The sequence below is a fragment of the Artemia sp. Qi Xiang Cuo genome, chromosome 8, assembly GCF_049724085.1.
Source record: "Artemia sp. Qi Xiang Cuo chromosome 8, ASM4972408v1, whole genome shotgun sequence".
Lineage (NCBI taxonomy): Eukaryota > Metazoa > Arthropoda > Branchiopoda > Anostraca > Artemiidae > Artemia > Artemia sp. Qi Xiang Cuo.
The window spans coordinates 68,210,003-68,234,815 of NC_142801.1; the positions used below are offsets into that span (position 1 = coordinate 68,210,003).

The following is a 24,813-nucleotide window of genomic DNA, read 5'->3' on the forward strand; positions in this document are numbered from 1 at the left end:
GGTTTCAGACACCACACACCTACGAAAGACTAAGAAATCCGGTTGTGAAAAGTCGGAAATAGCAAATTACATATCCCAAATCATAGGTTTCAGACAACACTCACCTATGAACGGCTAAGAAACCTAGCTCAGAAAAGTCAAAAATAGCAAACTCGTCATCCCAAACTATAGCTTTCAGACAACAAACACCTATGAAAGGCTAAGAAATCCAGCTCAGAAAAGTCAAAAGTAGCAATCCACCCCTCCCAAAACATAGGTTTCAGACAACACACACCTATGAAAGACTAAGAAATCCAGCTCAGAAAAGTCAAAAATAGCAAACTACAGATCCCAAATCATCGGTTTCAGTCAACATACACCAACGAAAGACTAAGAAACCTAGCTCAGAAAAGTCAAAAATAGCAAACTACACATCCCAAACTATTGGTTTCAGACAACAATCACCTAGGAAATACTAGGAAACCTTAGCTCAGAAAAGCCTGAAGTAGCAAACTACACATCCCAAATCAGAGGTTTCAGACAACACACATCAACGAAAGACGGGTGCACGGGGGGGGGGCACAGGGAGGGCCTTTGGGGGTCCGGAGGGATATTTGGGGACCGGTGGGCCTTTGGGGCACAGGGAGGGCCTTTGGGGGTCCGGAGGGACTTTTGGGGGCCGGGGGCGGGCGTGTGGGGGTCCGTGGGGCCTTTGGGAGCTCGCTGGGCCTGGGGGGGGCCCGGCGGTGCCCTTTGGGGGTCGGGGGGGGCCTGTGGGGGCGCCGGTGGCCCGTTGGGCGCTGGGGGGGCCTTTGTGGCACAGGGAGGGCCTTTGGGTGCCTGGGGGACCTTTGGGGACCGGTGTAGGGCCTTTGTGACCCGTTTGTCCGTTGGGAGCTCGCTGGGCGTTCGGGGGGGCCTGGGGATGTCCTTTGTGGGTCTGCGGTGGGCGTTTGGGGGGCTGGGGCTCTATGGGACCTTGGGCGACCGTTGGGGCCGGTGTAGGGCCTTTGGGACCCCGTTGGTCCTTTGGGAGCTCGATGGTCCTTTGGGGGGCCCGGGGATGGCCTTTGGGGGTCTGGGTGGGCCTTTGGGGGCGCCGGTGGCTCTTTGGGAGCCCGGGGGACCATTGAGGACCGGGGGGAGGGCCTCTGTGGTCCGGGGGGCCCTTTGGGGGTCCGGGGGCCCTCTGAGGACCAGAGGAGGGCCTTTGAGGGTCTGAGGAGGGCGTTTGGGGGGCTGGGGCTCTTTGGGTGCTTGGGGGACCTTTGTGTACCGGGGGGGTCCCTTCGGGGTGGGGGGGGGGCATCGGAACCCTTTGGGGTTGGGTAGAGGACCTCACAACACTGTTCAAATGGAACTTGTGTATTATAACGACCACAGAGTTTCACCCTCAAATTCTCTTCTAAAACCTTTCTTAAAATCTTCTTTCAAATGGCTCAAACTGTTTCGCCAAAATAATCCCATAAAATGGATAAAACGGTTTCGCCCAAATATTCCCTAAACATAATTTCAGCGTGTTCCTTTTGTTTGGCATCTCTGCGCTAACGCATTTCAAATTTCTAGGAAACCCTTTCCTACGTTAATCTCTTCATCTCATAAATTTTCCTAGCTAAACTATTAGGGTTTCGTTAGAATATCAATTTATCTCTCCGACTTAAAGCTCCGTGAAGCCGTATTTAAAAATAGAATTTCTATCTCTTTAGACTCCCGCATAATTCCAAGATAACATGTGATGTCAATTATGATTCCTGACACTAAAGATCAATGAAGCCCTATTTAAAAATAGAAATAGGACAATAAGACTGCCAAACCTGAGACTGAGTGAAACACATGCTGCAACAAAAAGATCCTTTTGTTTTAAGGCATTATTATTTTGTCACTCCAGAAATGAGGGATAATGTGATTGGTTTATAATAAACATCAACGATGAAAAATACTGAAATTAAAGCGTACTTTTTACCATGATGTAGAAATTACTGCATTTTACCTATATTAGGTTAACCTTAGATCCTCTTGTGCCTCCAGAGGCGCTTAGGGCAACCAAGAACAGTCGCCGGTCATCTCTCATTGCTGCGGCCGCCCAGACATCTTCCCATTCAGGTTGGATTGAGGCATTAAGGTTTGCGAGGTCAGCTCGGTAGCTGCGTCGTAGGGTATTTTTAGGGTGTCCTCTTCTTCTGGTACCACGTGGCTGCCACTGAAGGACGACCTTCGGTAGTCGAGTTTCGGACATTCGGATCTCATGACCAAGGTACTTCCTATACACTCACTTCCTACCTTTGATTACTTTGGTTACCTGCGGCTGAAAACTCTTCTTTCGTATGGTACCGTTTGTTACTTTTTGGGACCAGTGGATATTTAAAATGCGCCTTAAGCAAATGTTTTCGAACGCGAGAAGTTTCTTTTCAAGTATTTGATCTATGTGCCAAATTTCAGAACCATAGTAAAGCGTTGAGAGGACGTTGCTGATGAACAGCCTCAGCTAGAGTCGGAGAGAGTACTTCTGGCTGCGCCAAATTTGAGACAGTTTCCTGAAAGATGTATTAGCCTGTCCGATTCTTAACTTGACTTCTCGCTGACACGATCCTGAGTTGTGGTTTGTACTTCCTAAGTACTTGAACCCTACGACTTGCTCTATCGTCTGGTTATTGTATCGTAGGTCGAGTGGAGATCCAGTGTTCGCCATACTTTTAGTTTTGTTGGTATTTATCTTAAGGTCAATAGGTTCGGCATCGTCCGTGACTTGGTTAAGGTAGTGCTGGAGCTTTTAGAGCTCACCCATACTAGGTAATCTTTCTGTTTTGAGAAATAACTAGTTTTGGTCTAACTTTTTCTGAAATGCTTAAATGTAGTTAATTGTTTTAATGAGAAAAAGAGACCGTATTAGTTTTGGGTTTTAAATTAGGTATTTAACATCTCCATTGATTTTAAAACAAATTGCCGCGTGATTTATTTTTAGACAAAAGGAGAACCATACATTTCAATGGTACTACTTACCACAGCAGTTGTAACTCATGGTGAAAATTTTACCTCCCAAAAAATTATTATTCGGCCTATCGCAGCCCTAGAATATAGATCTTTCTTCCAAGAAAATGTTAAAATCAAAAGCTATTTTGCAAGACTTCCGAAAGCGTCAATAATCAAATGTTTATTTTTTCATTTTCTGAGATTCTACGCTAAAATTTTACATTACATCTTTACAAAATCACAAAATCCTGAAAAAAAAAATTAACTGACCCAGAGTGACATGGTTGTCAACCTAATTAAATTCTCCTTCAGACACACTTTCTCTGGGGGGGGGGGAGGCTATCGAGCCACCACCTTCCTTTTTCAATACACTAAAGCTAGGTGGAAAAGTTGAATGGTATAGTTTTTCAAACACCTAACCCCCTCTATTGGAAACAGTACAGAATTTTACACATTTACGAAATAGATAAGGTTTCAGTATTCATGCGATAAGAGCCCCCCTCCATACCAGCATAAGCATCATTTACGCAGCCCAGAGCTTAATTTAACCTTTATTTGATTATTATTTCTATCAATACTCTATAGGTTATGAATCCTCAGATTTGTTATTTATAGAAATAAGAAAGTCTTTGTAACTGTTAGGCGCAAAAAATTTAAATAACTACAAAAACCAGCAATAAATTTGTAAATTTGTTAAAAAGGCCGAATTAAAAAAATCGGCAATTAAAAAGCCGAGAAACACTTGGCTTCACAAATCTAGGGCTCTACAAAGAACAGGTGTATGAAGAGTGTGTATGTGAAGGCATATCAGACTATTAACACAGTCTGTATTGGTTATCTCTCAAGTAGTTACGTGTTTTTTGTTTTGTTTTACGAACCTTAATTACGCCTTTAAACGTAGTTGATCAATATTAATTAATATTATTATATACTCTGGAATGTCAAAAGAGAGTCTAAATGTTGAGCACCGTAACTCGAACACGAAACAACACATGTATTTACAATTTTTGAATATGTTTATGTTCAAAAGATAGAATTAGGCGCTTTGAATATGTTTATGTTCAAAATATAATTTTTGAATATGTTTATGTTCAAAATATAGGATTAGTACTTAGGAAGGGAACAGTTCGACGTCTTAGTGGTCAGGTCGATACATGTTGAGTATAGGGCTTGCTTTCGACACCAGAGTTAAAATTCATTCAAGGCTTCAATATTGAAGTGGATGTACTCTAAAAACTACTGTCGAGACATGAGCTCCCAGTTTTCATATAAATACAGCTAAAATGCCACACAGATTTACTGGAGTTAAGCCAAATACACTTGTTGGAATTAATCCCAACCGTGGGTTAAGGGGGCAAAATGTAATTTAAATATACAGGGGCCAAATTTGTCTCGTTTCTTTCAAGTTCGCGCAGTTCAATGAAAATACCTAAAAAAGGTTATTTTTCAAATCTAGGGGGGGGGGAGTGGTAACAAAAAATTGAATCGAAAGGGGAAAATTACTCAAGGTTTCGATACTAATTTGGACCCAGTTCATAAACTACTATTGAAACCCGAGCTCCCAAAGTTTTAACTAATTATACCTAAAATCGGGACAGCAATAAGGTCGTATCCAGGAGGGAGGGGGTACGGGGTTTGACCCCCCCCCCCCAAAAAAAAAAGAATATTTTTGACTCGTAAAACGTAACAAAAATGCATATAATTTTTTTTTACTGCCTTTAAAACAAATTAACCCCCCCCCCGGAAATAATCCTGGATTCACCCTTTGATCAGCAATATAGCTTTTCACGAGAGCTAAGCGCAAGAAAGTGTGTGAGTGTACATATGATGACTATAAGTAAGCCCCGGAAAAGCGAGAACAGATATGGCCGAGCGGAGCTTGGATCTCAACAAAAATCAGATATAGACACATGCCAACCACACAATTAATAGCAAAGCTAGTTACACTATTGAGCAGGTGAGCACCTCAAACTTCAGCACTTGCTTTCAAAAACTTAAGCTAATTCTGACAGGATGGATTTACTTCAGTAGCCGGATTTGACGTCTGCCCAAAAAAAAACACACATGTCCGGATATATATCCTCTCTTTTCCGATTCAAACTAGAATTGAAATATTCATTTTTCTAGGCTGAAAAAAAAAACTGTGCTGAAAATGAATATAATCAACCAGTTTACACCCCGTTGAAAATGTACTAGTGGTACTCGTTTTAGATAAGTATCCAAAATACCCTTCGAAACCTCGCTGTTTTTAGCAAGAGATTTTTTCTCTGGATACTTCAGAAAAATTTTGTTTTCGATAAGACATACCAGCCAGATTTCACACGGCGACGTCGCTCGATAATTTTCGCTTGGCAAAATTTATAGTCCTCAGTCAGAATTTAGCCAATTTCTTCATTTTTCAAGTTCCTTAACTCTTAATTATTAAAAAAAAGTGTAGCTCTTAATTACTATCACTTAATAAATTGGTAATTATTTAGCAATTAATAATTAATTTTTAACTCGTAACTCTTATTATTTTAACTCTTAACTATTATCTAGATTATTGAATTAAGTAATTAATTATTGTACTAACACATAATTATTTTAGGTTTTTAAAAGGGAAGCTTTCTAGCAAGATTTCAGAGGGTATCGCTCTCCAGTCAGATTTCACACGACGGCGTCGCTTAACCGTCTTCACTCGGTAAATTTACAGTCCTCAATCAGAATTTAGCTTTCGGAATGGAAAGATTCATATCACGGTGTGTAGGCGAACAAGGCCGTACCCAGGATTTTTTTTCGGAGGGGTTTTACTCCAAAAAGTTTTTTTTTATTGGAGGGGGGGGGGGTTACAAAAAAAGTCATACAAAATTTGTTTATATCCATTTTTGTTACATTTTTACGAGTCACACAAAGATTTTTTTTTTGGGGGGGGGGGTCCAACCCGCCCCCCCCCCCCTGGATTCGGCCCTGCACGCGAAGGTTGGCTACAAAGAGCTTACACTACTTGGCTCCAAACGTTAGTGAAATTACCGAAATTACCGAAGACCCGAGATGGTTTTAAGTGTGCAGAATTGTTGATCTTTACCTAACTATCATTGAGCTCAAGCTCTAACTGCTATTGAGATATATTACACGTGCAAAGCCTTTTTTCGCGGTCCCCATTGTTTTGTGGCCACAAAACAGTGATGTGACTGTAAGCTCAGCCAGAGTGGTGCCAGAATGAATACCTGGAGAAATCTGGGGAAGGTAAACAGGAAGGCTGTGCGAAATCACAAGATGGATTGCCCCAGTCCCCGATTGCACTTCCTGGCTGAAGGGCAGTGAAGCAGAAATCGGCACCACCGATAAACACGGCAAGTCCAATGCTGTATTCTTTACCTTTTTTTTTTTAATACTTCTTAATTACAAAAGTCTGAAACAACCACTTCGTGAAAAACTATTATTTGGGCGGTAATTTTATGAGTGGACTTATAAGTTACAAGTTTCAAATGCGAATAAATATCTTAAAGAGTATTTCAAATTCCTAAACTAGGATAAGAATACACTACAAAACTGTAAAACGCTCAAGTCGTCTATAGTTATTTTTTAAATAAAATATTTAACCTTGAAATTTTAAGATGCTTTTTTAACTTCTGTCAATAACAATTTTCTTTTAGCTTGCAGAAAAACATTTGTTTTTCTTCTTCTTCTTCAATCTAACTTCTTTTTAAGGACTATGAAAACAGGTCTGATCCGTGTTCTGCTCACAAAGGCGCTTGAAGATCGCTGAATAAGTCACTAAGGGACAGGGACTACAGTGTTCTAAGGTTTTTGATTGAGTGACACCCATTTGACTTAGAAAAAAGATACACAAGCGAAAGATTGAAAAGAGCAAAAAAAAACACAAAAAGCATTGAAAAGACAGAGAAGCCAAAAATAAAATAAAATGCAAATATCACACACAAAGCTAAAAAATACAAGAATAAGTACAAAGTGACAAGCTTCTTACATTCATTTTTACAAAAAAAAAACTTCCAGAAAAAGCATTTTATTTTCAAAAAAAGTTACAATAAAATGGAGCAATAAATTTTTACACAACACACTTGTACTTATCCTTGCATCAACACAAAATAATAATTAAAATGGGGTAATGTAACACGTAGCATAAACACAACTAGACAATATTTCAGGGATAAAATATTCAATTTACGTTCGTTAGCAGACTAACTTTAACCATAAAATAACACTCCTATACCATTAATAAAAAAAAGAGAGGATTGGCTTTCCTTTCCCGTTCACAGTTCCCCTCTAATAAAGATTGGTCACCCTTATATTGGCACCACCTCTACTTTACACTCATTAGTAGATTGCCTTGAGCCATGAAACAACCAGGGGCGGATCCATGATTTTTTTTTGTGGGGGGGGGGAGGGGCAAAACAGGTTCATCCGATAAACTTGCGTTAGGAGCAAGTTTAATTAACGCAAACTTGCGTTAATTAAGTAAATTGCACTAGTTTAGACTACGTTAGGGGGGCGCGCGCCCCCCGCTGTATCCACCACTGGAAACAACCACAAAAACAAAATAACACTCCTATGCCATTAGTTAAAGAAAAACAGGATTGGCTTATATATCTTCCGTTAAAGTTTGCCTCTAATTATTATTGGTCGCTTCCATATTGGGACCGCCTCTGCTTCACGCTCATAAACGTACTGTCTTTAACCGTGAAATAATACTCCTATACCATTAGTTAAAGAAAGACGGGGTTGGATTCTATCTCGCTTGTCAATACTTTGCCTTTAACGATGATTGGCTGCCATTATATTGGGATTGCCTCTCAGTTCACTTTACTTATAACCCAAAAAATGCCTCTATGTTCATTAGTAGATTGCCTTTAACCATAAAATAACATTTCTACTACCATAAACAACTTAAAGGCAGAATTGCCTCGCATCTCTCCTGTTCCAAACTGACCTTCTCGTGTTTTTTTTTGTGGGGTGGGGGGAGGTCGTAGTTTTCCAGGTTAAAAAAAAGAACAATACAGATTTGTAGCTACTCCCCTAATAAAAAAGGTGAATAAAGCCCTTAGCCTCCGCTACCCCAAAGGCAGAAGAAGAATGCACAAAAACTATACTAATATTAAATCAAAAATATTATTAATTGGCTTTCCAATTAAATTTTAGCACCGCTGTAGTGCCGAGCACTGAGGTTTTTTTTCTTACTAAAAAAAAACGGCGCAAAAGAAAATTGAAAAACCCTAAATTGGAAATCTTAAAGATTAAAATTTTATATGTAATAAGAAAAATGTCGAATAGTTTTGTCAGTGCCGAAATTAAATTTGGAACATTAACAGTTATTTTCAAATTATACCATGGAACATTAATTCAAGAAAATCAGATGAAGTAATTTAGCGAAAAATAATTTAAATGTTCGATATCATGGCGATGCGAAGACAAAATTATAATATTACCGTATTAATTGAGCGTCAGTATCTTGTCTCCTCTCAAGATTCATTTTGCTTCCTTTTTTATATTTTTTTTTTTTTTGTAGAAAAAAACTGACAACCACCCTTTTCTTTCCCTCCTACCCATAGAGCTACACCTTGGACTTGAATCACAAATGAAACATTTTCAAATATAGGTTACTGCCTGTCTATAATGACAGAACAAGAATTAACACCATATTAATTTCAACTGAAAAGTTTAGTTGAAATTCAGTTTTTATTCTCGCGAAATTTCCTTGCGATGCAATAATTTTAATTTTTTTTAATTTTATATTTATCTTTTCCATCAAATAAATTTTTGCCAATCAATGTTGTACCTATCAATGTTGGAATAAGCAAGAAATAGCAGCAGCCCCGGATTTCAACTTTTATGAACTATTCCCCTTCAGAGAGTAGGTTAACATTTATTAGTCCTTAACCTTTACGAGCATACTAAGAGTTACACTAAACCTCTTTTGAAACATCACATAATTTCAACAGATTTTACAAATAAGCCCAAAATACAAAGAAAAAGATGTGCTACAGGTAATTACCCCATTTTCGAGACCATCTTCTGAGACCGATTTTTCCATCAAGCTAACATAAAATCACTAGCATAACAAATTTCCCGTCACCACACAAAACATACGTGCATACAGGAGCGATCCTTATGGATGGGGAGGGGTATTAGAAAATTTTATCAGTTGGGAATCTAAAAATGACAAGATAAATTTGCAGGTCATTATTTTTCTTTTCAACTTGAGGAGGGGGGGGGCTATCAGATGATCACAACAGGAGGAGAGGGATCCCTCCTGTGTGCAGGTATGACACAGAAACTGAATTACATGCAGATGCCAAAATCATAAAACTTGTAATTAGCCGCTAATGACATACACATAAAATAATACTGTAAATAGACGAATAAGAAGAAAAAGCCACACAATTATTGTTTATAATATCTTCACAATAAATTTATATCTGAAAACAAATTCAAATTTAGTTGATTAAAATTAGGATTAAAAACATTAACATCCACAAATTTGTAATACTTAGTAATTTTAATAATATAATAATTTTTATATCTAATGAAATCCGTGCCAAGAAACATGGGCTTAATTATTATCATCGGTTTCAATTCTTAAACTACAAATATGTGCAATATGAACATTCTACTGGTGGGGAGGGGGAGGGGGTCTAAAAAGACCTAATAGACCCACAAATCCCATTTACCGTGCAATATAATTTATCTATTTCTTCAATCTTGTGAAAGGTTGCCTCAAATCCTTTGAGGGACTCAAGATCTTTCCTTCTCTCAACCTATGCTCCAAAATTACCTTCACTAACTGTTCAGAGCACATTTCAAAAATATCAATCAAAGCAATGATATTAACAACACCCTTCCCCTCGAACCGTCACTGAAAGAATGCCTCATACAACATTACCTCATACAACCTCATTACAACATACACCCAGGTCAGGCATCTAATCCGGTTTTTGGTGAGGGGGGGGGGGGTTAACCCCCCCCCCACTTACAGATGATGAGGCTGATGAATCTTAGTATAAGTGATGTCAAATAAGGAGATTACGGATAACATTAAATAGGGTCTACGTTTTCAAGCAGAAGGGGGGGGGGGGTCACAGACTGTTCTTTGAAGTTGCTTTGTAAGAGAATACGATGAAAATGATTCTAAGCGGCACCCTACCACAAAAATGGTAAAAGAAGTCACTTGAATAATTCTGAACTTCAAATACTCAAATCAGATCAAAATCCTACTCTGTAACAATTTAGAATAAAATGTATTAATTAAAAGCATTTTTTTTATAGTTTGAATAAGAAGTGTCCAGGAATTCAAGAAAATCAAGGATTTTGGGGGGATCCCCCTGCGTGCATCTTTGACTTAATTTATGAAAAGGAAGATATTTAGCTTAAATTCTCTTCTTGTTTTTGCTTGTGTGGCTACTCGCATTTGAACATTACACCAAAGGACAAAAAAAAAATTCACGTAACGTAATCACTAAGCCTAAAGCTAAAGCTAACCGTTGGTGTTATACTAAATCACATCCCAGTATATTAGCTCCATATTTAAAACAGTCACTTACAGATGATGAGGCTGATGAATCTTAGTATAAGTGATGTCAAACAAGGAGATTAGGGATAACATTAAATAGGGAGTACGTTTTCAAGCAGGAGGGGGGAGGGGTCACAGACTGTTTTTGAAGTTGCTTTGTAAGAGATTAATATATATATATATATATATATATATATATATATATATATATATATATATATATATATATATATATATATATATATATATATATATATATATGTATATATATATATGTCTATTAGAACAAAAATGGTAAAAGAAGTCTCTTGAATAATTCTGAACTTCAAATACTCAAATCAGATCTAAAATCCTACTCTGTAACAATTTAGCTCGATGCTATACAGGGAGATGGGTTTTCTATCCAAATTATATTAGGAATTTGTTCTACTTCATAACATCTTCAAAATTCAGGGACAAATTATTTGTTGACACTTAAAAAACCTTAATTTTTTTTTTTTCGATTTAAAAGTCTTTTAGAAAAAGTAAGTGAATAGCCAAGTTAGGTTAAACAATTTTAAATATGTAGATTAAGATAATATAAAAATAAAAACTGAGAACAGAAAATGTTAAAATAAAACAAAATGCAGAATAAAATATTAACATTGCCGAGTGAAAGATAAATCAGAGACATTCTTTTCAGTTATATTTATACATAAATGAGTCAAATTATATATAAATGAGCCTATTTAAAATTGAAGCAGCAAAAATTATATGACAATAAAATAATAACAAAACAAAAAAGAAAGAATAATGATAATAAAAATTGTATAAAGTTATTTAAAAATAACAACTAAAACGTGAATTTACTAATTCAAAATATTGACACGGAATTGAATTATCAAAAAATGATTTAATACAGCATAAAATAAACCAAGCCACGAAAAGAGCAACTATTACAATAAGGAATTGTTCTAATTTTAATCAATTTCAATAGTTTGAATCAATGACTCATTCAAAATTTAATTTAATTTGGTGATTTTAGTTTGGAACTGTTATCAATATATTTTTGAGCAAGTTAGTTTTTTTTTTCTTTGTTTTATATTATAGTTCGCTGAAATCCCTTAGGTTGTATACTGTCTTCACAAAATTTCTCGTTGTCTTAATTTATTTTGCATTAAAACTGTTAATAAATTATATTTAAACACAGGCTGATTTTACAAGTTGATAGCATAAAGACGCCACATTGAGGCATAACTATTTCTATTTTAATACTTAAGTGTCTTAGGGGGAAAGGGGAATAGCATAACTCTTAAAGGGGAGATTCCCGCCCTTCAGAGGGTGTTTTGGGATAACTTCAGAATTACAAACGATCCCCCCTCCCCATTGATGAAACTGACGTAGATCATGAAAGTGATTGGTCGTGACTGTTTTAAATAAGAAGCTCGCAAGAATAACATATAGATAAAAACTGTAGAAAGATTTAAAAATAAGGAAGTAACTGTGTGTGTTAATTCGGGAACATGATTGTTTCTACCTTAGTGATTTTCTTTGGGTCTTGAGTGCCAGTTTCAAGGACTTCAACCTTCTGATAAACATTCGGGGAATTAATCCATTTCGCTCGTTCGGATGATTTCTTGCCTTCAAGCAATTTCTTAATTCTATAATATAAATTTTAAATTATACAAAATGCGTGTATATTTGAAAGTAAGTTATATATTTGAAAGCCATATACAAAACTGACACAAATAAGCACAATAAATAAGCAGATAAAAATAAATAAAAACTTCCTATTTTCAAGGTCGAAGCCCTTTAAAAGCTTCTAAATTTTTGTAGGTTTTTGTCCGGGATGCAGTAATGCATTGGATAGTATTTTTAAACGAGAAGTTTGTTTATTTATTGTAATCTGTTTGTAAATAAAAAATAAAATAAAATAAGAGTGCACATTGCCATTATATACCTAAGAAACGTTGATTTAAGGATACTCAGTAGCAGCTCATCATTTCCCCCATTAACACGTCTCCCCTTTGATTTGCCAAATCATTACACCTATAAAAAAAATTTCCCAATCTACTAATACTACAAAGTAGTATAATATAGTAGTATAGTATAATATAGTATATTATACTATATATAGTATATTATATTATAGTAGTATAATATATATATAGTATATTATATATTATATTATAATAGTATAGTATAATATAGTATATATATAATATAGTATAGCATAATATAATATAGTAGTATAATATAGTAATAATAATACCAAAATACTACATAGTATTTACTATCTACTACTACATAGTATTTTACTATCTACTACTACATAGTATTTACTATCAAAATACTACATAGTACAACCTATCTGCTCAAGTTATTCCTGATTCCGAATGGAATTCATACTTCTCTGCTGAATTCTCCCCACCAGATGCCGCCCTACAGTCCGAATATGAAGATAAGATTGATAAATTTCTGTCTAGGTGTCCAACCGACAATTTTGTTGTTTCAGCTGATTCTGTACTGCGAGCAATCCAACGCCTAAAGCGTAAGAAATCTTCTGGCATCGATAAAATAAGCGCTCTTCACATTCTGCATGGAAGCGAGCTGCTGGTAAACCATATTGCTCTTTTGATACAGATGATTGTTACCCAAGGAGTTGTACCGTCGTCTTTCTTAATCGGAGATCTCACTCCAAGTCCAAAGAAATGTAAACTCGCTACCCAGTGCTCATCTTTCCGTCCTATAACAGTGGCTACTACCTTTTCTAAGCTTTTTGAACTTCTGTTCATTGACCAACTGAACGCAAAATGCTATGTTCCACCTAACCAATTTGGATTCCAGCCACGTCTCGGTTGTGCCCACGCAATGTCGGTTGTCACAAACAAATTGATCAATACAAATGCGACAGGTGAAACTCTTGTGTAGGGCGGGCATGACGCTCGAAAGGTGCTCGATTTTCTTATTCACGCTACTATGCTACTCCCTGCAGCAAAACATTGAGTGAGTACTTCATATATCAAAGCTCTTCAAGGAAATATATTTTTTTCTTAAAGTTCGCTAATATTTTTGTCAATGTCGAAAAAGGTACCCGTCAAGGTGCTGTTTCTTCCCCTTCACTCTTCAATAATGGAATTCTTGATGCACAGCCAGCTGTTCCCACATCATTCATCTTTGCTGGCCTTGATTTGTCTCTCGCATCATATGCAAACGACATTCTGAATGTGAGTCGCACTATCCAGCGCATAAGCGATATTTTCACAATGCTAAAATTTGAGTATGCTAAACTATGTCTTCAGTTCAATACTAAAAAGTCTGAAGTTGTATTCTTAAATTGGAAGCAAGCGTCACCCAGGGATATTGCTCTCGGAAATAGTAGGATTAAACCAGTAGATTAAATCACCTATCTTGGTCTTCCCATCGGTTTGCCAGTAATACACACGTGACAGTTATTAATTTTTCACATTCAGTGAAGAGTTGTGTTATCTTATGCTTCTTTTGTAACTAATAAGTTACGGTTTATCTTCTCTCGACACTTTTTAACTCTATCGCTCTACCACATTATTTGTACATATCGCCGTTTTGGAAAATGCTCACAAATTCCAAAAAGTCAAAAATTCATTCAGTTTTCTTCAGGTTTTTAAAATATCTTATATGTTTTCTCGCTTGGACGCGCAATTCCTATCTGATTAGAAAATTCGGCCTTGCTGACTCCATTATAGCTGTGGAAAAGCAAATTCGTGCCTATAATTCCCGTTTAATGAAGTTGAATCATCCCTGGTCGTCAGTATTGGCCCATTAGTTAAGTTGTGTTTGTTGTGTGTTTTTTTTTGTTTTTTTTTTTTTTAAAACGAAAAAGTGTTTGTTTTCGCGCTTTTTGTAATTGTTTCAGTTTTTAAAATGACTGATGATTTAGTCTCTTTTCGTATTAGTCCAATTTAATTGACGCTGGTTATTCTCAATTTTGGTTTAATTTTTTTTTTTTTTTTTTTTGATAATATATTGCGTATATTACTAATAAAGAGTTGTTTATTAATTATCGGTTCTTTTAAGCATATTGCTTTAAGTAAAGTTGTAAAAGGATCCGTGATTGAATAATTTCCTTGTTTCTGTTATTTATGTATATCAGAGTAAATCAATCATTTGTTGAGAGTGATCTGAGTTCAAGACCAGCGGGCGCAAGTGTCGTTTAACTGTTTTTACCGTTTCTTGTCATATTTACACTAGTTAATATGATTATCTACTGTATATCTTTTTTAATTCACTGTTGATTTTTTTTTTTTGTGTTTTTTTTTTTTTTTTTTTTCCAATTGCGGCTTGATGCAATGATGTTCATATTACTTATGTCTGTTAAATATTTAGGAGCCTAAAAAAAGAAACATGTCGCGTACCTACAGAGCAGTGTATAATTGAGTTTTTCTTTCTCGTTTTGTGTAATTTGTTCTAAGAGCTGATTTATCTTCAGCGTTCATCACTAAAAACCACATGTATAACTCCTAAGTTTATGTGTATTGCTTTTTTTTTGTTTTGCTTATTGCTCCGTCTTTTCCTTTTTTGTATGACGGATTTTCCAATAAATAATAATAATAATAATAGTGGTCGAATTCGCAGTCTATTCTGGAAATTAAGATCTTTCAAATTTGTTACAAGTTGTAGGCAATTAGCCCGCACCAGAATCCAAATCTTGATATATTTAATTGGTAAATTTAACTTGAAATAGTATTCTTAACCAAAACTCTCTTTACCATTACTGAAGATAAAATAAACTATACAAACAGAAAATCTGCATTATACATATAGAGACCATTATGTTGAGGGTTGATACCCGTCAGATACATAGGTGGGGCTTTTCAGCTCCCATAAAAAAAAGAGGGAAAAGGAAAGAAGAAAAAGAAGGGACGGTGCACAATGGATTCGAGATAGATTGATTCAAGAGATATATATTTGTATTGACAAATAGAAAATAATGCATTGTGGACAAAAAAAAAGTACACCGACAGATTAGAAAGCGGAGCAATAAAATAGCCAGAATTGCGTGCAACTGCAACATATTGGAAAATCTGTACAATGTACATAGAGATCTTTGCATATTGAGGATAATCCTTGACAAGGTTGATGGGGAACAGGCATGTGCACAGGGCAGGAATCTTCAGGTTCCAGAGAATAAGAGAGAAATAAAGTAAAATATAGAGAATAAAGAGAAAAAGAAAGAAAGAAAAACGGAAGAGTACAGAATGGATTCCAGATAGATTGAATTCCTGAGATATATATTTGTATTAACAGATACGAAAGAAAACTAACAAACAGATAAGGAAGCGGAGCCACTCAAATTAAAGTAGACAGTAATATGAGAAAGGCAAAAGGAAAGACATAAAAAGGGGAGAGTTTACAATGGATTCCGCATAAATTAAATTCCAGAAAGATAGATTTATAATGACAGATAGAAAATATACATTGCGGGCAAAACAAATTGCACAAACAGAACAGAAAGCAGAGCTACGCAAATTAAAATCGACAGAATTGCATGCAATTGTAACACAATATAAAACCAGCATGGTTTGACTGGCATCAAGTACGTATACAAAGGGGGTTATCGACTCTTAGAAAATAGAAGGGGGGAATTGAGAGAAAGAATGAGGAATATGTCCATTGGACTACTATAAGAATGATTTCTGAGACAATTCAGTAACACCATAGAATCACGGTTCTCCATAAGGAAATACTACACACCAAAAATAGTAGCATTTTTTTATGCATATTTTATGCTCTTTTCACCCCATCGCTCTCTAATGTTCCCAGACATAGCCATAGATGATATAAAAAACAAAAATTAAAAGAGATTCAATTCTTACTTTAAAATTTGTAGGAAATTTTGATTATATCACATAGACATCTTTTTTTTTTATTTCATTTATGTTTCTGTGTGGTTTTTGATAATTTAAAAATATTAAGTGGGACTGGGAGGACTGGAAAGGAACTGGGAGGGGGAATGTAAAAGAAGGAGGAATTTTGATGTTTTGATATTATATTTATACTTATATATAAATGTATATACTTACAACTGGAAGATAATTTAAAAATATTAAGTGGGACTGGGAGGGGGAATGTACAAGAAGGAGGAAATTTGATGTTTTGATATTATATTTATACTTATATAAAAATGTATATACTTACAACTGGAAGATAATTTAAAAATATTAAGTGGGACTGGGAGGGGGAATGTACAAGAAGGAGGAATTTTGATGTTTTGATATTATATTTATACTTATATATAAATGTATATACTTACAACTGGAAGTAATTTAACATTCTCGAAAGTGGCCGTAAAACAGACGATCTATTAAAAATACTAAAGGGACTTGGAGGGCGAGTACAGAAGGGGAGAAGGGGGTATTGTGACGTTATATCATGGCATTGTCATCGAAAATGCGAACACTAATAAAATTTAGAAATAATTGAACATTCAGAATTCGTCGAAAAATGGCTCGCACATTTAACAAATCTGTGACAAAATTCCAAAAAAAGCCGGTGAGTTGAAAAAACGTGTTTAAAGACAAAAATTTTACCCCCTCTCCTCTATTTTAAAAAAAGAAAAAGAATTCTACTCTAATCCCCCACCCCTCGTATTTTGTGAATTCATGCCACTGTGTACCTTTATATGCCAGTTTTATAATTTTTGGCCCAAGTTGAAAGTCCCTCGAAGCAGCAGGAAGGAAAAGGCAAGGGGAATAGAAGGGAAGGGGATTCCCTTTCAAAACGTAGTTGCCCATGCATTAAGTTTTTAAGTGTTCGAAAATGATTGACATAAGGTGATTATTATGATTATTTGTAGAAACTTTATAGTTACCGAAACTTCCCCAATACCTACCAAGGCTAGCAATATCTTCTCGATACTTTAAGGTTACCACTGCTTTAACTATACTAACCCTTAATTGTTGTTATTGTTTCCAAATTATTTTTGCAAACACAAATTATTCATAGCAACTTCACGGAAAACTATAATTAGAAGCTATTCAAATTATCATTAATTTCAGATTAATTGTTAATAAATCCATTACACACCTTATTGATCATAAAATCAAAATAATAAAATCACTGTTTGGCGTGACTTGAAATAACTTTTACTTGAATAGTAAATATAGTTGACATAGTTATTGATATAGATCATTAGACTTTTCTTCATCAAAGCAGAATTAAAAGTTTTTATTCTTGGTCATGACGCGGGATGAGAGCATCATAAAAAATGTTGTAGTTAAATCTTGATTAAAATTATTATTTTATTAATTTATTTTGTTATTAATTTTATTTTATTATTATTAATTAATTAATAATTAATTTACTATTTATTATTATTATTATATATTCTATATATTATATTATTATATATTCTATATATTATATTATATATATATATATATATATATTATATTATATTATATATTATATTATATTATATATTATATATATTATATATATTATTATTATTTATTTATTAATTTATTATAAATTAATTTTATTATTTTAATATTATTTATTAATTCTAATTTATTATGCAAAGCTGATAGTCCTACATTTTAACAGATAATAACAGTTTTCAAGATAGCTTGCCCTAGGGAATAAAAAAAATGAAAATGTGGCAATTGAAAGGATTCCAATCGTGGTAACACATATATAATCCTAGGAGAGGTCCATCCTGTATAATTAAAAACATCTATGTGTCAATTGACGAAATCTAGGGGAGATGGGTTTTGGGTAGAACATTTTCATTTTTTTTCTTACTGAAAGTACGAAATAAAAGGTGTTTCAAAATCTAGGGGGGGGGGGGGGGAGCAAATGAATGTTAAGTTTCAATTATCTTTTAAATACCGATCATGAGAATAGTTGGGAAATGGACTCAATGGAGTTGATAAACAGATGTTAGCTTGAACTATAATTTTTACGCATTTTTTTGTCATTTCTTGAAAGCCTATAACTCTATACGTTAAAAAGTTATTAAAAAACAAATGGTGCTAAGTAAGAGTCAAACAATCCTAAAGACTACGATGGTTCCTTACTATCTTTTTTTTTGCTCGTTTGTGACATAGTTTGAGCTCTGGTTCTTTTGTTTCACATTTTCTTGTTAGGGGCTCAAGGCTTTGCTTTGAGTTATCAACTGTTTTCTATTTTTTATTTTTTACTAATTTTTGACTCGCTTTATGATTAAAATCTCCGTTTTGATGTCAACACATTTTGACCCAAAACACGAATTCAGCTTCTTTTTTTTTAGCTTGTGACAATTGTTTATCAGTGAAATATTATCCTCGCTTGGGCGTTGACTGGCTTTATACTTTGGGCTAATGAGGGCTTCTGAGGAGTCGTTTAAATATAGACATTATGCCTCAATTTTAAAAAAGATCCGAAATTGCTTGACTACAAGAAGTAGCATAAATAAAAAGCTCAATTGGACTTTTAAGAAACTCAAAGTTAGAATGAAGAAACTCTAAGTGACAATTAGGAAGCTCAAAGTGACAATTAAAAAGCTCAATGGGATATTTAAGAAGCTCAAAGAGAGAATTAAGAAGCTCGATGGGATATCTAAGAAGCTCAAAGAGAGATTTAAGAAGGTCAATGGGATATTCAAGAAACTCAAAGTGAGAACTAAGAAACTCAGTGGGACATCGCAGAAGCTCAATTGGACATTTGAGAAGCTCAAAATGAGGACTAAGAAGCTCAATGGGACATCCCCGAAGCTCAATTGGACATTTAAGAAGCTCAAAGTGAGAATGAAGAAACTCAATAGGATATTTAAGAAGCTCAAAGTGAGAACTAAGAAGCTCAATGGGACAACCAAAAGCTCAATTGGACATATAAGAAGCTCAAAGTGAGAATGAAGAAGCTCGCTGAGACATTTTCGAATTTCAAAATGAGAATGAAGAAGCTCAATGGGCCATTTAAGAAGCTCAAAGAAAGAATGAAGAAGCTCAAGTGAGAATTATGAAACACAAAGTGAGAATTAAAAAGCTTAATGGGGTATTTCAGAAGCTCAATGAGAATTAAGAAGCTCGATTAGACATTTTGAAAAGCTCAAAGTGAGAATTAAGAAGCTCAATGGGACACTTAACAAGCTCGGAGAGAATTAAGAAACTCAATCGGACATTTAAGAAGCTCAAAGTGAAAACTAAGAAGCTCAATGGGACATCCCTGAAGTTCAATTGGACATTTAAGAAGCTGAAAGTTAGAATGAAGAAGCTCGATGAGACATATTAGAAGCTCAAAATGAGAATGAAAAAGCTCAATGGGCTATTAAGAAGCTCAAAGTGAGAATGAAGAAACTCAACAAGACATTTAAGAAGCTCAATGTGAGAATGAAGAAGCTCGGTGGGACATTTAAGAAGCTCAAAGTGAGAATGAAGAAGCTCAAAGTGAGAATTAAGAAACTCAAAGTGAGAATTAAGAAGCTTAATGGGGTATTTTAGAAGCTCAGTGAGAATTAAGAAGCTCGATTAGTCATTTAAGAAGCTGAAAACGAGAATTAAGAAGCTCGATTGGACATTTTGAAAAGCTCAAAGTGAGAATTAAGAAGCTCAATTAAACATTTAAGAAGCTCAAAGAGAGAATTAAGAAACTCAATCGGACATTTAAGAAGCTCAAAGTGAGAACTAAGAAGCTCAATGGGACATCCCTGAAACTCAATTGGACATTTAAGAAGCTGAAAGTTAGAATGAAGAAGCTCGATGAGACATTTTAGAAGCTCAAAGTGAGAATGAAGAAGGTCAATGTGTCATTAAGAAGCTCAAAGTGAGAATGAAGAAACTCAATATGACATTTAGGGCGCTCAAAGTGAGAATGAAGAAGTTCGGTGGGACATTTAAGAAGCTCAAAGCGAGAACGAAGAAGCTCAAAGTGAGAATTAAGAAACTCAAAGTGAGAATGGAGAAGTTCAAAGAGAGAATTAAGAAGCTCAATGGGACATTAGTACTTACAGATCTCTATACGCTTCTTCCCCTTCAATTTGATATCCAAACGAGGATACTGAAGGAGGCACTTCAATATCTAGCTTCTGCCTTGGCACTTCATTTTTCACAACAGGTTGTCGGTACATATACCCAGTACGATATCCCTGTGAAAAAAGGTATTGTAATGAAACGTAGACAGTAAGTACTTTTAGCCAATAATTCAAATATTTCAAATCTGCCCTGGCTGGCCTTTATCAACAGGGAAAAAAGAAGGAAAAACTCGACCAAACGGCTAAAACTATCATGATGCAGTTATTTTTTGTTTTTTTCTGCTTCTTATTTGTTTCTTAGTTTGTTTTGTATGTTTTAGCGTTTCTAATTAGTATCCAATTAATTAGTTCTGTTTTAATTGTGATTTAAATAGTATAATTTAATTAGTTGCCCTAATGCGCGCATATGATGTACTAATGACGGATAGAAATGGACATAAATTTGCTTAGACTTTGGGAATAGTGCTTCTTAAAAAAAAAAAAAAAAAAAAAAAAAAAAAAAAAAAAAAAAAAAAGTGATATAATCCCAAACAAATTCACGGTTCTCTAGTAATTTCTCCGAAGCCTTAGACCTTGCTTCCCTCTATTCGGCCTTAACCTTTTCGTCCCCAAAAAATGGACCATGGAAAGATATAGGAGGAATTTTGCGACCTGCAAAACCCAAATGTTAAAGCAACAAGATCATCAAAATGAAAGCACCCCCCCTCCCCCCAACATATCTCAGGTCTATTCATCTAAAAGCCCCAATTTTTTAAGATTTTTCTTGTGGCTGTTTCAAAATCATGAAGTTTTCAGGACAGTATCATATTTTCGTCAATAGTTCATCACTGAAAAGTGAAAATAAATCGGCAAAACATAATTATTTAAATCTGTTTTCGACGTAATACCTAAAATTAGTTATTTTTTCCAAAACCACACTGCCTTTCTATGACGAACAAATAAACGTTCAAATGGAGATAAGTCCATTTATTAGAGAGTGAAAACAGATACAAAAGTCTGAACACTTTCCACGTAAATACCAAGACTTTCGTATCTGTTTATATATTCTTTTTTTTCAATTCCGAATTCATCAATTTCTTTGCGAAAACTTGTGTAAAGTCCTTTATGCAATTTTTAGTTCTTTTTGTTGTAATAAGATATATGACGTGAAAACAAATTCATTCTAATCCTAAAAATGGTAATTCTAAATTCTAAAACGCCAGCTTTGATACATTATTTTTTTTTAGCCCTAAAGTTTTAAACTTTCAACGTAAGACGCCAATTTTGCTATTATCTAATAGCTCAGATTCAGCAACCGACTTGCATTTTTGAAATTCGCTTCTAACTTTTTTTTTAAACGCGTCAAAGACTCGTCTCAAACCGTTGAAAAAAGGAGTTAATCCTAAAATTGCTCACAATTACAAATTCTACCCTTGTTATCCTCATAATAAGCAAAAGAAATTAACAATTTAGATCTTTTTGAACTTAAAATACAAAGAATGGACCTAATGTATTTATTTTCTGGGGTTTATTAATTGCAACTGATACGAATGATTAATGACACTATCTTAATGATATGATTGTTTTAATGATAATTGTATTTTCGCATATATCCTCAGTATGCACTTACATGAAAAATATGCCAAGGCAATTTGGGAGTACAGAATCTATAATTGCAAAATTCCAAAGGTTTTTTTTTTCAATATTGCAGCTCTCTTTGGAAGAAGCTCATAATAAATTTTATTGATTAATAATTAATGATTATTAATTATTTATTTTTTTCATAAATCTATAATTTGATAATTACTATTCATAATTAATAATATAATTTTCATAATAAATTAATTTTACTAATTTTTAGCTCCATTAATTACAAAAGGTAAAACAAAGGTATTATACTCAATAATTACAAAAGGTATTGTAATTTACTAATTACAAAAGCTAAAACATAGTCTAGCATAATTCGGAAAAAAGCCAGAAACTGGCATTTTATCCTGTATCTAACAGTCATAGAAATAAGACAATTAAAAACGGGTACACTTCGTTCATTATATGGACGGTTAGGGAGGAGGAGCGTGAAGGCGCGAGGAAAACCGAAAATGTATCAATTTTCAAAATGTATTCAAAAATAATTTTCAGCCTTACAAAAGGCAAAGTACGGTCTAGCAGAAATAAAAAAAACAACATATATTATAAGTGTCTATCCCGCTTCTAACAGATATAAAAAAAAAAGTACAATTAAAAGGGATACAAAAGCATAACCTTCGTTCATTTTCTAGAATATTAGGGAGGAGGAATGTGAAGGCGCAATGAAAACCGGAAATCTGTCAATGCTACTTGGTAAAAAGATTTGAAATGGAGAATATATAAAACTTCACCGGGTTTTCTTCATAATTTCTACTGATCCTTTTTTCCTTCGCCCAAGGTGAGCAGGGGAACATTCAGAATTTATGTGGGGAGGAGGCACCAGCAAAACCAAGCCTCTCTCCATTAGTATTTTACGCCCTTAAGCCTTGTGATTAGTGTAACTTTTTAACTTCTGGGGGAGGGAGCATTCCAATAAAACTACCCCTGGATCTTGCCCTTAATGTGAGAGCCAGTGGTGTTTTTACGTAGAACTCGCGAAGAAAAATTCCATATTTTTAAACTAAACTAAAACCACGTTTTCACCTATTGTTTTCTACAAATCTAAGTGTCATTTATAACAGAGTAATGAGAAACAAAAAATGAACAAAAATCAACAAATTTATGAAGAAACCACATATACTGCAAATGACATGTATGGCACATATTGCATAGAACATACGGTAAGTTCCATTAGAACTACAAACCGCCATCATCTTTAAATCCCCATCCCATAATACCAGACCTCATACGTCTTAGATATATTCTAAAATAAAATATATGACAAATACTAATGGTAAACTTTTTCACTTACAGCGTTGTCAAGCATTCTCATATAGGCTTCAAATTCCATTTCGCCAACCCTCCATTTCTTTTCCCTCTTGCCAGATTTCTGTGCTCCACTTTCGTCTCTTAAGCTATGATCAGATTCGTCAACACTCTGCGAAATAGAAGTGGCTTGAACATCAGCCGACTCTCCTTTAGATGCAACACCGGCACGTACAGCCTCTGCTGTTCTTCGTATCGCTTCTTCAGAGATGGTGATCAAATTATCAACACCAATTGGAAGCATTTTCATCTGAAATTCAAATACAAAGTAAATTTCTGAGATATATTTACGATAATATATAGAAACATAAAAAAAATCGTATATGAAAATAGAGGGAGTACTCATGGCCCACTCGCTTGAATTTCAAATGTTGATGTTCTCCACTGCAGCTGTAACACCAAACCGACCGCCACGATTGTCCAACAGAGAAGACTTCCGTTGACTTGATAATGTCATGAGAAGACCCAGCGGCCACAGCATCAAACAAGCGTTTTTGGCTGCTCCTTAGCCTGATTGGAATAGGCGTCCAAGCGATCAATTAGAAAACTGGTGGACAACTGTCAGAAATGACCTCGAACCATCAGATTTAGAAAGTTTCGTAGAATGTGGGAGAGCTGCTGAATCCAGTTTACCGAAGAGCTGGCACAAGGTCGCGACAGAAGGTAGTCAACCATATGGAGTCTTCTGGATGTCGGGTGAGGCGTTCGCGTCTGGTCCAGTGACAAGTACAAGTAAGTATTCCCTGAATACTTTGTCATTTCGAAATTGTTTTTCGTAATTTCCAATATTTTTCGTTGAGTTCAATTGGTTTTACTGTTTTGACGAATATAAACCATCCTGTCCCCTCCTCAGAAAAATGTTTCTACATACATATCTGTCTCTCGCAAACTATTCTATCGATTTTTATAGAGAAAATAACGATTTCTCAAGTCAAAATGGAATAAAATGACGACAATAACTGCGGTTATATTTCAGCTTCATCTCCTATTTAGTAAATTCTCAATAGTGGGCTAGTTACTCACTTTAATCCCTAGGTTTTATGCATCTCTTGAGCCCTCGGTATAGACACGTAGCTATTAAGGAATGACAGTCGCAGGGAGATACTGTCTACAAGACAGTAAAAGATATATGTGATAGACGTCGTCAAGCAAATCTGTCTTTTAAGTGCTTTTATCCTTGCGTTTTACACTTTTGGTAATCGAAAACAGCTGTTTTTCCTACGTGTCTATCCATAGAAACTAAAAACACTAAAACAATGCAGAAATTAGGCCAAAAACGTCGAATCTTTCGGAACCACTTCCAGGCCTCATTAGAAAGACCTGTGAGAAAGACCTTTCTTTCTTTCTAATTAGAAAACAAAAAAAAAAGAAAAAGAAAAGGAATAGACACTAAACAACAGCGCCACTGTCAAAGCGTCTAAGATACTCTATAGAAATATATATTCATAAATATATTAAT

General features: G+C 35.0%; 1 protein-coding gene across 2 annotated transcripts in view; it reads right to left on the reverse strand.

Moving 5' to 3' along the window:
• hts (adducin 1-like protein hts) overlaps positions 1–24,813 on the reverse strand; it is a 153,215-nt gene that overhangs the window by 42,677 nt on the left and 85,725 nt on the right. For both annotated transcript variants that reach the window (XM_089093704.1, XM_089093705.1), the window contains exons 6-8: positions 23,341–23,604; positions 20,401–20,537; positions 11,973–12,096 (exon numbers count right to left, since the gene is read on the reverse strand). In XM_089093704.1, coding sequence (XP_088949830.1) covers positions 11,973–12,096; positions 20,401–20,537; positions 23,341–23,604 — 525 coding nt within the window. The remainder of the gene's footprint in view (positions 1–11,972; positions 12,097–20,400; positions 20,538–23,340; positions 23,605–24,813) is intronic.